Consider the following 13,314-nt stretch of genomic DNA (forward strand, 5'->3'; position numbering starts at 1 on the left):
GTAGATTACAGTAGAGATACTGTAGAATAACAGTAGCATGCTGGCAACTCTAGCTGCCAGTATTTTACTGTTATTTAAGGGTAAAACTTGTTATAGTGTATTCAAACAACAGTAATAGCATACCCCTATTTTCAGATGTGAATGAGTATATTAATTTACGTTTAATCCTCATTTAAGGTTTTCTTGCAGCAGAACAGTGCATCAGTTTAAAGCTGGGCAGGTTTGATAGGAAGTTAAACACTAGGTGTCACACTTCTACTCAGTGCACTCTCCCATTGGAAGAAACATGCCTGAATGAATGTGTCTTGACTCTCATCCACTAGGTAGCAGTAAAGTATGTCTTACTTGTTTGACACCCATCAATAAATGCAAACTAATGACAAGAGGTAGGAGTGAAATAGCGCTGGTACGGCTGGTATGGCCATGCTTCCATCAGTCTGCCCCAGGACAACTGTGCTACATATGTAGTTTACCACCACCAGAGTGTAAATGTGTGAGTGAATGAAAAATGGATCCACTGTACATGCTTTGAGTATGCATTCATAGAAAAGCGCTATATAAATCGAATCCATTATTATTATTATCATTATTAATAAAGTGTGGAGATAGGACATACTATACATGTTACATGTACAGGTTACATGTTGTCTCATCTACCTTTTTAGACACTACTTAGTTAAACTCTAATTAGATTAAACTACATTAAAGTTGCCAGGACTCCACTTGTCATCACCTCAAAACACGTTGAGTTTGTACATCCTTCTACAGACATGTGGCCACAGCTTTACAAATGGTTTGTCCTACGGTAGCTGCTCTGTTAGTATGTCTCAAACAATATAAGTAACAATATACTAATACTGTGTTTACATTGCCCTGTTGTTTTTAATGGTGTAGAACATTTTGGATTTACTGTAGTGATTCTGTCACCATCATGATGCTGGTGTTGGACACTTTTTAGCTTGACCAAACCTGTTGTAATGACAAATGCTGGTTCAGCTGCTTTGAACAAAACAAACTGGTTGGAGCTCCTACACCAGAATGAACCAGCAAAAGAAAAAATTGACAAACTCTACATCAGTAAATTGTATGTGCTACTTAAATGAAGGAATATGTCAGAATACATAAATGTAGAACATCACATTAACCTTTAACATTTCAGAGCAAAACAGAAATGTTTTGCTTGAAGAAATACAATTAACATATGCAAAGTTGTTCCACAGGAAAGAAACACTTAAGTTGTGATATATTGCATGTTTATGTGGGTGGATGAAATAGAAAACAAAGGCTTCTTGTAAAAACAAGCTCCTCTGCTGTGAATAGCCTTTTTATGTAGCACATCAGGTGGGTGGATTTCTATTCTTACATAATCTTTGCTTATTTGTACCTAAATCTTTTAAGTTATGAATATTTCTGCAGTGAGACTGTGCTCTAGGCTGCACAGACAATTAAGGTACAAGATTAATATCTGAAAGGTCACATGAAAATTAGCTATGATGACTAATTGTGCTCTCTAATATCAATTATCCTCCTTTCATCTGACTTGTATGTATGTGAAGTAAATGCAGCTCAGCTACATGGAAGACAACATCCTCCATGATTTAATTCTTTATAGCTAGCTTTCTAGTTAGCTAGAAACTGACATAAGACAAGAAGAGACATGAAAAGCCTATATCTAGACATAGCACTAGTGTAATAGGTAAAAATTTGTTCCTATGATCCATGAAAAAGAACATGACAGAGCTTCAAAACACACCAAAACAACGTTCCACTCTGTCACTGAAGAACAAAATCTGTGCAGACAATAAAATACTAAGAATAATGTAAAAAGCTCAATAGTTTAGTTGAACAATATAAAGTCAATATAACACACATGCTTTACTTTACCCTAAAAACAGACTCATTTCTAGAATGTTGAAAGAGCCATTGTGTAATATTATAACCTAGATTATATACTTTGTCTTGAAATATTAAACCAACAAAAGCAGGGATTATTTTGAGGATAACTTGAGCAAATGTTGAGCAAATGTAAGTTTTGTCTATCCTGCAGTTGAGGGAAAGGCTTTGGATGCCCGAAAAACAATTTCACACCACGCAAAGGGTCGCAAAAGGATTAAAACTGGGTGTTCGCAGAGCACCATTCATGGAACGCTGAGTAAGACAACAAGGTGTGGCAGAAAGAGGTGCACCAGAGATGGTTGCAACCTTGAGAAAATTGGGTAGAAGTATTGGTTTGGGAGATGAATCAAGAGGTAACACATTGAAGGCTATGGTGAAAAGAAAGACAAAAAGAAGAAGACAAAAAGCTTTTGTGTGCCTTCATTCTTCTGGTATCACTGGCCAAAAAACATACACTGACCATTCAGCATAATGTAATTCAAGTGGTCTGAGTGGACACAATAATACTCTGGACTCTGTTGATAGGCCATTGAAAATCTCCCCTGTGGTCCAAGATTTTTGGCTGATTACAGGGGTTTTTAGAGGTTGGGCCTTTAAATATATGACTAATAGTTTTAATTAACTATTACCTTCACTCCTACACTTCCATCAGGCATGACTTTACTGCTGTAATCGGGCTCGACACGGAAGCAAAAAGTCAGGCATCCTTTCATATATAGTATTTTGTTTTTTTCTGATCATGAAGAAACAACATGAATTAATTCTGCGCTGTATTCATAGCAATATCTGCAATAATTTGCAACAATAATTTCAAAAAATAGACCTGGCAAAGTTTGTTATTTTATTATACCAGCAGTTTAGGAAGATCCTTTAACCCTGTAGCCCCTGGTGTGTCTGCGGTGAACGTTCTGAATGTATGATTTATTTTAAATATTCATAAAATTCAACCGTTTGCTCAATAGGAAAAATGTCAAAATGCGCTGAAAGAACAGACCTTGACAACACAGAGCAGTGAGTGAGACCGACTCACAATCACAATAGACGGTTTGGACTTTTTTTTTTTAAACAATGTTTTCCTTGTTGTTTTTTGTTTTTACTGTTTGCAGTGTTGTGGTTTTCCTTTATTTATTTCTGTTTTTACTGTGTTTTTACCGAGTTATACCCGTGCAACTGCTGTTTTGGAGTTCAACTAGGTGCCAAAAAGCAGCTGGACTGATTTAGAAAAAAAAGAGCAACAAAACAAAAACTACTGGGCCAAAATTCAAATATTTGTTATTCAGTGTGTTACAGTTCACAGTTCTGTAAAATATCCTAAATCTCTTACTGATGTACATTCTGAGTGCCTTATTTGGTAAAAACCTGTAAAACTTCAGTTCCTCTCTTTGTCTTTTTCTGTTTTTCCACCCTGGTTTGACACCTAAAACACATAGTAAAGCAAAACGACTGAAGAAAAGGAACACAAGCACATACTCACAGCAGCTTTTATGATACTTCTACAGCCGCAAATTCCAAGCAGCTCGTTTCATTAAAATAATGTCTCAGGGACTACAGGGTTAAAGTTTGATGACTGATGACTTATTTTATCTGTGTCTGTCAAATTTTTGGAATTACTCTATTCTCCTTAAGAAGTGTTATGTTCATGCTATCTTAAAAGACATACCAGAGGGGATGGGAAAGGAGGAAACTCTGTGTTTGATCCTGACAGCATGCTCCTGTTCTGCCACAATCAACCCACTCCCATCAAAGTGTCATGGCTCTACTATCCCATGAAGGAGATGAATGTGAAAAGATGTTTCAATGATGTCAGGAAACACAAAAAGAGATGGAGAGATTAAGAGATTGACCATAAGGACAAATACTTGCTCTTTACTTTCTGACCCTGTTAGCATGGTCATGGGTTACTCTGATTCAAAACACCACTTCTACTCCGTGGAAAGAAAGAAAACCCCAGTCATTAGCCAACAAATGTCATTGTGAAATAAAAAAAAAAAACAAAAAACAACTACCAGAGTCAGTTGTCTTTCCGACTTTCATGAGGCTGTCAGTGTTCTGAAATGTTCATTTGCACCTCAATAGTCAGGCAGGTGGCTTGTCTCATGTTGACTATTTAAAAGCCACAGATTCAGTCATCACAGCCACCAATATGTGTCCATCAACAGCCAATCAAGCTTCCTGTAGGGGGACGCCGAGCCTTTATCTCCACACTGTAAGGCAATCTGTGTCAGCTAAATACCGACCACATGCACACAGTATAATCTGTTTGCACAGTTATACTTTAATATGTGCCTTCAGAAGAGAGGGTCACATGCTAGCAAATGGATCATCTTGTAGGGGGGCAGATAATTGTTAATCTCAAACATCATCACACCAGTGACGGTGATCAGCAGTGACAAGACACGTTCTCTGCCATCTTTTACTATCAATAACAAAGATTAATACTGGCTCTTCCTCTTCCTTTAATAATTTTGAGAACCAATACATGTTTATAGTCTTTCGAATTGGCCACTTTAAGGAAGTCTCCAAACCCTTTTGCTTTAGGCAGAATAACCGGTGCTGTTTTCTTTTAGTTCTGTTTCATAGAACCCATCTCTAAACATGCTTCCTCCTGCAATATTTGTTTTAAACCAACTGAGATCTGAACAGACATGAAAAATAAACAGATTGTTTCAGGAAGTGATTCAGTTCAACTTGTTCACCCAAAACATTAATTCCTTTGATGGAATCATTTGCAAATTACAGAAGCACTATTGTTGAGTCCTCACACATTTAGCAGCCTTGAAATTTGTACAGCAGACATGAGTGGGCTGGTCCGAGTCACCTTTCAATCACGTCTCACAGATGGAGAAGAAATTAGTCAGATTATTCACTTGTTTGATTCACTTTGGGGGGGGGGGGGGGGGGGGGGGGTTCATTGTCTCTTCTGACTCTTCTGTCTGTGGCTGTGACATTATGCTGTAAACTGTCATGTATCAGGTCAGACCTGCTGTGCTGATCTGACATCAGCTCCTATCAGAGATGTTACCGAGGCCGGCGGTAGGCGTGGGCTAAGCCCACCCAAATGTCCGTCTTGCCCACCCAATCGAAAGTTAAGGGAAAACGTTTATCCAATAGAAAAACATAACAGACTACACTACTATTGGCTCTTATTTGCGATGGGATGGGCAGCCAACAGCCCGCCCTATTCTGTCAGTGATTAGGTGTCATTATTGTTTTGCATTTCCTGAGCACTTCATTCACTCATACAGCAGCTCACAGTCTGTTTCTGGGCTGTGGGGAGTTAAACGTCCCTCCTTGGTCTCTCCTGCACCTATTGAGGTCACTGCTGCACCTGTCGGGGTTTCTGTTTAATACCGCGATTCTCTCTATCGGAGTTTCACTGTATCTGTGGCTTGTTGATGTACTCTTGGGCTGAGCATTGTCTCTGGGCTCCTGCAGAGCAGCCAGCCACTCGCATCATGTAATGTACACACATACGAGGGCTGTTCAATAAGTTCATGGCCTCACCCAGAAATACTGGTTGTTATAATACAGGACGTTACATTCTTTGTGATGGGATAGTGATGCTTGAACATCGATGGACCAAGTGCATTGCTGTAAATGGAGATTATGTTGAAAAATAAAATATAAATTATCAGTCTGTGTTGTTCTGTTCTGGGTGAGGCCATGAACTTATTGAACGGCCCTCGTACTGACTAAAGCAACGCCAATAAAACACACACATTGGGCAACACAACGCCACTAAAACCAAAAAACATACACAGTGCCAGTAAAAAAAACACACACACACACGCACACACATACACACACACACACACACACACACACACACACACACACACACACACACACACACACACACACACACACACACACACACACAGTCTCTCAACCGTCACCCAAGGAAGGGAGATAAACTGAGTGAGGGCCAAATGATCTCTCTCTAAATTATATTATATATTATAATAATTTTGTCATGATGGTCTATATGTATATAGTTCTACTGACATTTGAGTCTAAATTTCAGGGTTTTAGATGGAAAAAATAAAGATTTGTTGTTCTCTTTGTCATTTGTCACTTTTCAGATTGAATTTGAATAAGACTTTTTTGCTTTGTGAAATATGAAAAAATATAATTTAGTTTTTTTTATTTTTACTTTTGGCCCAGTTTCAGTTGTTTATGCGGTTGTTCTATCTGTGACACTTTTCAGTCTGAGTTTGAACAAGAGTAGACTGCCTTCTTTTTGTATAAATTCTGGCCACAGTGAGAATAATTTATTTTAGGAGTATTTAGTATTCATTCTTTTATTTTCTAAGTTCATCCAATGAAAAGAAATATGCACGAAGGACTTTTAAAATCATTTTTATTTTATATTAAAGAGTAAATGAACACAGATGAGCTGCCTGACAATTGAATTTCTCTTTGGGGATCAACAAAGTGATTCTTATACTTACATAAACTAGTGCCATCAGGACTGCAATTCAAATTGTGAGCCTTCAGGCCACTATTGCTATTGTCTGTACACACCAACCAAGTTGCCACCTGTTATTTCAACAAGCCCACCCTAATATGACAGGCTAGAACCAGCCCTGGACGTTACCATGACGTGTGATAGCTTCCCTGCGCTCATGAATGCAGTATGAACATATGACAGCAGTGAGGTATGAAGGATGTGGGACAAAATACAGAATAATGTACAGCAGTATGAAAAACATGCTGATCATAGTTGACAATATTCTGTAAAAGGTTGCAGCACTTTAGATACATCAGCAGTCTCATAAAGTTTTTATCAGGCAAAATGAAACCAACATACCCTGAGATTTTAAAATATCTTAGTGTTTTATTGCATTATGGCTGTTTGAGGAGATTGTATATTAAAAATACTGCCTCACATAAATTATTGATGCGCTGAAGCTTCAAATGAAATGCAACCTTTTGTCAGCAGGATGTATCTTATGGGCACATATGTTTAGGGGATGAGGTGCATTTGATCAGTTTGGAAACAGTGCAAACGCTGCAGGGCGTACATCCACCCACACACATACAAAGCACACACAAACACACAATGTACCTAGCTCTTTAAGCAGGGAGCCGTTCTCTGACTTCCATCTCTCCTTTCTCTTCTCGGGACTATTCTTCCTCCTCTCCTTCCCTTTCTCCTTCACTCCATTTTGCTTCCTCTTTTCTCCCTTCTGGGTTTTCTCTGCAGGGAGACACAGAAGGCCAGCTCTGGTTAGGGATTGTCTTTTATTTACTTGGTTTAAGCTGGATTTTTCTAGAAAGTGTCACAGAATCAGAGCCATTTTTAGGTGGGATTTGAGAGAAAAAGCAGTAAAATATTGGATTGAACAGAAATTTACATACTGTACATATCTAGTGAAAAATATATTTATCAGTAGCTTATTATTTAGATATTTTACATTACTTATAAATACAACAAAAACCACACAAATTGACAGTTTAATCACTCCAAAGTAATTTGTAGATACTTTTTGAGTTCTCTGATGATAATTTTCACAGAAAATAAATGAGTCCCAGTAAATGATATACATGTTTCCGATCAAATCTATCCTGAATTTTTAAAGAATTTTTCAGGGAATCAGTAAAAAGGAATGGAAAATAGGAGTTCCGTCCACTATGGTTCTGTGAATGTAAAGAGTTGATTTGTGGAGAGAATTAGTTGATGACTATTAGTACCAACTCCTAACCTCATAGTATTGGTAGGATATATGTTACTGTTTTCTTTGTATGTGTTATCTGTGTTCCTTGTAATTGGTTGTTCAATTAATAAATTAAAAATTAAATTGCATCATAATAAAGATGTCACCGATAGTTGATAGATGAGCATATGCCCCTTATCTATTAGTTTAAATTTGAGCAAAATCTGAAATAAATCTCAAAAGCTGGTTTAAAGCAGATCTGTAGATTGAGATGATGAAATGCAACCTGGGAAAGTTACACCACACACACTCAAATATACAGAAAGTTAGTAGCGCCAACGTCTAAGTCTCCAGAGACAGAAATAACTGCAGCGGTGTATGTCTTGTCTCTGAGACCCTGAAGCCAAATGAGTGTCTTAAAGATTTAATTCTGCAGGGAAGCCCTCAGAAAACATCTCTCCTTGGCAGAACTGAAGACGTGTGAGAAAAATAGGACCAATGGCCCTGTAGCTTACTGGCCAAATTAAAGGCTTTGGGAAATGTATCCAGATGCCATTTATTATCACCCAGTTATGTGTATTTATTATATTACAGAAATAGCCCATGTTTTGGTCATATTCCAATCAGATCTGTAAAAAATTCAAATTCCAACTTGATATCATTGATACTTACTGATTTATTGTATCAATTCACTTCCTATCTCTTATAATGGGGAAATTTTTCAAAGTCGCACCAAATCCAGAATCACATCCGGATCGAAATAATTTCAATACCTTGTGTTGACATCATCATAAAGAAGCTGCATACCAAGTTTGAAGTCAATCAGAACTGTAGTTTGGGAGAAAAAGACAATTGAAATTTTTTCCCCATAAGAGCCCATGTGAAATTTTCCGTCAGTTCCCGGATCCAGAAGAAGACCCTGATCAGCATGTGGCCATTATGTTTTGGTCATCTCCCCATCAGGGCTGGACTGTAGAAATTTCAAGTTGATATGATTTATATTTACTGAGTTATTGCAGTGATCCACTTCCTATCTCTTATAATGGGGAAATTTTTCAAAGTCGCACCAAATCCAGAATCAGATCCGGATCCAAATAATTTCACTAACTTTTGTTGATATCATCATAAAGAAGCTGTATACCAAGTTTGAAGTCAATTGGAATTGTAGTTTCGGAGAAGAAAACGATTGAAATTTTTGTAATGGACGACAGACGACGACAGGCGACGACGGATGTCGCATGACGACAATAGCTTACGGCCTGTCGGCCGGTAAGCTAAAAATTTAACTTGTTTGCACTTTAATGCAGTAGATGAACATCAGATGTCCTTTATCATGTCGGTTAGATATTAAGCCTTTTTATTCCAATTTGACAAATCCTTTAACTCAAAAATGGCCACAAAACTGTCAAGTATTGTATCTGTAAAAGTTTAATAGGGTGATTATTTGAGTAATGGTGATGTTTATGTAACTTGATAAATGAAGCCTGTTACCTCAGAAATCACACTGAACAACTAGTTATGAAGTTCACAGTTACCTTTGTCTGTATGAAATGAACACTGACACCACTTTCAGAATGTTTGCACTATTAGTAACATGAACACAACACTGTGAGATGATGCCTGAATATGCAGGATACACATACATTGTATGCACACACCAGTGCTTTGTGTTTTTAGGTGTAGGAGCACACTGACACACATTGTCCAAAAAGATCCATTCTCAGAAACCGAAAACTGTTACGAACACAAACATAAAATGCACAGAAAAGGAAACATCCGAGAAAACACAGGTATTTTCTACAATGCATATGGTCAAAGCTTACGGAGAGCATTAATGCATGCCTTCATAAAACTTTACCGCTAAATGAAGAGTACATTTTCATACTTAAAAAAAATAAACATAATTGTAAAATAGAATATGTACACACAGTATAAAGATATCTTACTTCATCCACAGTAGTATTTAGAACTATCCATGAGTGGGTCACATGATGCGGACGCTATTAAAAAAATGCTGATTTGTACATAAAATCTTTTCAAAATATTAACAGAAAATAGAAGAAAAATTACAAAATAATATAGAAAGATTTTTATTTTATAGGAACTTTTTGAGCAAATAATAACTATCAATACATTCTCCTTTACATGACAATGATTGATAATAGGTTTAAGTCTTTTCTGACGAGATAAATTTTTTTGCACAGTATTCCTAGAGTAACTTACCTGATATATAGCCAAAACGCTAACTTTCAGAACCTGTCTGTTTCCTCTGCTGTCTGTGACCCTGCACTGATTACATGTGGTCACAAAATGACATGAATGGATATTATTTGACATGATTTCAATAAAAACAGTCATTTATATAGTTCAACTATATAAACAGACACACAAACACAGATGTCTGCACTGAGGTTATGAGGAAGTGAAGTAGACACTTGCACACTCCACAGACTCACACATATATAGCACAGTGATTACCTCACTCCCATAGTGTAGCATGGGAAGCCTTTATTGTTGGGATGTCTTGTTGTAACTGGCTCCTGCTGTTTAAACAACAGAGTCCTGACTGTGTGCCTCACTAACTCTCCTGCTGCTGTGTGTTGCCCTCGTGTATATCCATTTTGGCATTTTTACAGCAGGTGGCACTTGCAGGCAATTCATTACAGCTACAGTACATTTTAAAAAGCTCAATTTATGGTCTTAGTGTATGTATGTATCATTCAGCAGCTACTGTAGGGTAGTGGTGTCAAACTCATTTTAGTTCAGGGACAGCATTCGGCCAAAAATGATCTCAAGTGCGCTAGACCAGTAGGATAATAGCATGATAACCTATAAATAATGTCAAATCCAAACTTTTCTCTAGAGTGAAAAAGTGAAATTGAATTGTATTAATGTTTACATGTACAAACTATCCTTTAAAAAATATGAGTAACATGAACAACCTGAATTAAAAGAAAAAAAAAAAAGAAAAGTAGTGGATCTACAAATACACAAAACAATTAGTAACAGGCAAAATACTGTTAAAATTAAACTTCTCTTAAGCCATTTCATGTTGTTCATATTTGTTCAGGTTATTCACATTTTTTTGTGAAAGGATAGTTTGTAAAAATATAGCTTTTCATATAATTTTACCTTTTTACACTAAAGTGGCAAATTTGGAGTTATTATAATTGTATTTTACTGGTCCGAACAAATTGAGATCAAATTGGGCTGAATGTAGCCCCTGAACTAAAATGATTTTGACACCTTTGATCGGTAATATCTAAAATTTTTGTATTTCACAAATTCATTCTATGGGCCAGATTAGAACCTTTGGTGGGCCAGTTTTGGCCTGTGGGTCGCATGTTTGACACCCCTTTAGGGTAAAGCAGAGGACTGGACCATCTGACATCAATTATAACTTTCTCTGTTACTGTTTGTGGATTCATTTGTCAAATGTACTTAAGTGTGTGTAGCATTTAGATTTTTGTGTTTCATACAAAGACGTGGAAATGTACTGGAATTTATTTTGGATATTCAGAAATATTAGTGGTCTAAACTCTTCAATGCTTCCAGCCGTTTGCTTCTTCCTTTCTTCCCCTCTTTGTTTTCTATCAGCAGATGTGTCCGTTCTCCACCACTTTGGAAGAGGAGAGGACCAATTTGTGGTCTATGGGCCACGTTTGACCCATACCGCCTTTGTTTTCAACCACCATAACTTTAAACAAGCTAATACATAGTAATCCTTTTATTTTCAACAGTAACTTCTTATTTTTATGTGTTACTGTGATACTTCTATTTTGTACATAAAGTATTTTTTATCTTTATTTTCAATATTTTATTTTATTGTAGCATTCTGATTTTTCTACATTTTTTTGCAGAGATTAATTTAACAGTATTTTGTCAAATATGCTATATTTTATTTATTTGTTTTAATCACACACAGACAATATAGATATTTGACCTTTATATTCTACGGCTCTCCAAGTTGCATACCCTTGTTAACAGCGTGTAATTTCACTTACCATTGTCAGCTCTCCATCCAGTTTAAGATTTGGGCCTTCACAAGGAAGAACCTGGACACATCTACAGTAGACTATGGTGAACAGTTTCCAGATGCTGCAGTAGTATTTCATAACAACTTTTTAAAACTCCAATAAACCCTGCTTTTCTTTAGTGGGGCTGCAACTTCTTTATTAATTGAAATGGTGACTATTTTGATGATTTATTGTTTTGTCTTCAAAATGTTGGTGCATTTAAATTATGTTTCATTCACTGAGCAGACCATCAGATAAGGGCAAAAGACCAACAAGATTAAGTCATTATCAAAATAGCTGCAGATTACTTTTTCCAAATGCTCAATAAATGCATCCTGCATCCTTTCCTCAGTGATAAGGAGTGTTATTTGGCATGTGTTCACAGAGGACAGTATGGACTGTGTGTGTGTGTGTGTTTGTGTGTGTGTGTGTGGCTGTCATAGCCAGCAGTAGGCTGTCCTCATGCTTGCTTTAGCATGGAGGAGCACGACATGCATGAATGGAGCTAAGAGAGACCAGAAAGAGATTTCACACTGAGATGACCCAACTGTGTGTGTGTTGACTCTAAGGATTAAACAGCAACACATGAGAAAAGAGGTTGTATATGTGATTTAATATTGGTATGATACTTAACAAAAGGATGTATGTGTTTATTCTGCTCTAAAAAGTTTTGTTTCTGCATATTTATGTTTTCACAGGGTTCGACAGATCTCAGGCTGTAACTCTATTTCAACACTAAAATGAAAACTAAAATGGGAGGAGAAATGATGTGCAGACTGACAGCGTGAATGCTGATCAGGAAGATGAAATGGGATGGAATGAGGTGTGAAGAGTGCAGCAGAATTTTATTTCCAGGTCTGTGCTGGATCATTGGCTGAGTTAGGAGGAAGCTCAGAAAGGTCCTCATGTTGAAAGTTATTTGGAGAGAAACCTGCTGCAGTTTGTAACTTTTATGGCTGTTACAAACTGTTCTAGGACAAGGGGTGAACACAGATGTGGTGCAATGAAACTTGGAGACATTTAAAATATATTTATTTATTATAGTAAAATCAAATAATAGCTGGGTTTTGGTAGATTTGAACAGCTTAATGTGTACCTGTACTGGTCATGCTTACGACATGAACTGTGCTTTGTGTGTTACTTATAAGTAAGAGAGGCGCAAATTCACTAAAAATTCTCCATAAATGCACGACACTGGACCCTTTTACTACGTGAATTACATGCGAGAGCAGAACCTAAGAGGAGCAGCCATTGCCGGCCAGAAGTGACATACTACCATTGTTTCCAGGTGATCGAGTGTGAGTAAACAAGCAGTAGTCAGTGAGCAAGACTGCGTGGAAAGCATGTGTTCAAGAAGTTAACTATGGCTAGCAATTTTGAGGAAATGGGTGTAAATGGTTACCTATTTGATCCAATAATGTGTCATCTTAGACTGGTGTCTGCTGCACAGGGGCAGTGACCAGTCCATTTTTGACCAGGTAATTGGACAAATCAACAAATCTGCATCAATACGGGTGCTGGAACACCCCAGGAAGGAAGCAACATGTCGCTGACTATGCCTGACTTAGGGAGCAGTAATTTTGTACTCATTTGTACTTAACAGCGGGGTGTAACATAAGTTACCTGACAGAACTGCTAGTATTATACGTGAATTATACGTATTATATGTCTTTTGAAATAGCTAGCGATGAAAATTCACTGGAGGGACCCTTCAAATTAGGGATGCAAATTATCGATTAATCCAT

General features: G+C 37.2%; 1 protein-coding gene across 1 annotated transcript in view; it reads right to left on the reverse strand.

Moving 5' to 3' along the window:
- The window catches only part of jade2 (jade family PHD finger 2), a 458,373-nt gene that overhangs the window by 29,354 nt on the left and 415,705 nt on the right, over positions 1-13,314 (reverse strand). The window contains 1 exon segment of the mRNA XM_030154999.1: positions 6,965-7,096. Coding sequence (XP_030010859.1) covers positions 6,965-7,096 — 132 coding nt within the window.

This window comes from Sphaeramia orbicularis, chromosome 14 (assembly GCF_902148855.1).
Source record: "Sphaeramia orbicularis chromosome 14, fSphaOr1.1, whole genome shotgun sequence".
Taxonomy (NCBI): Eukaryota; Metazoa; Chordata; class Actinopteri; order Kurtiformes; family Apogonidae; genus Sphaeramia; species Sphaeramia orbicularis.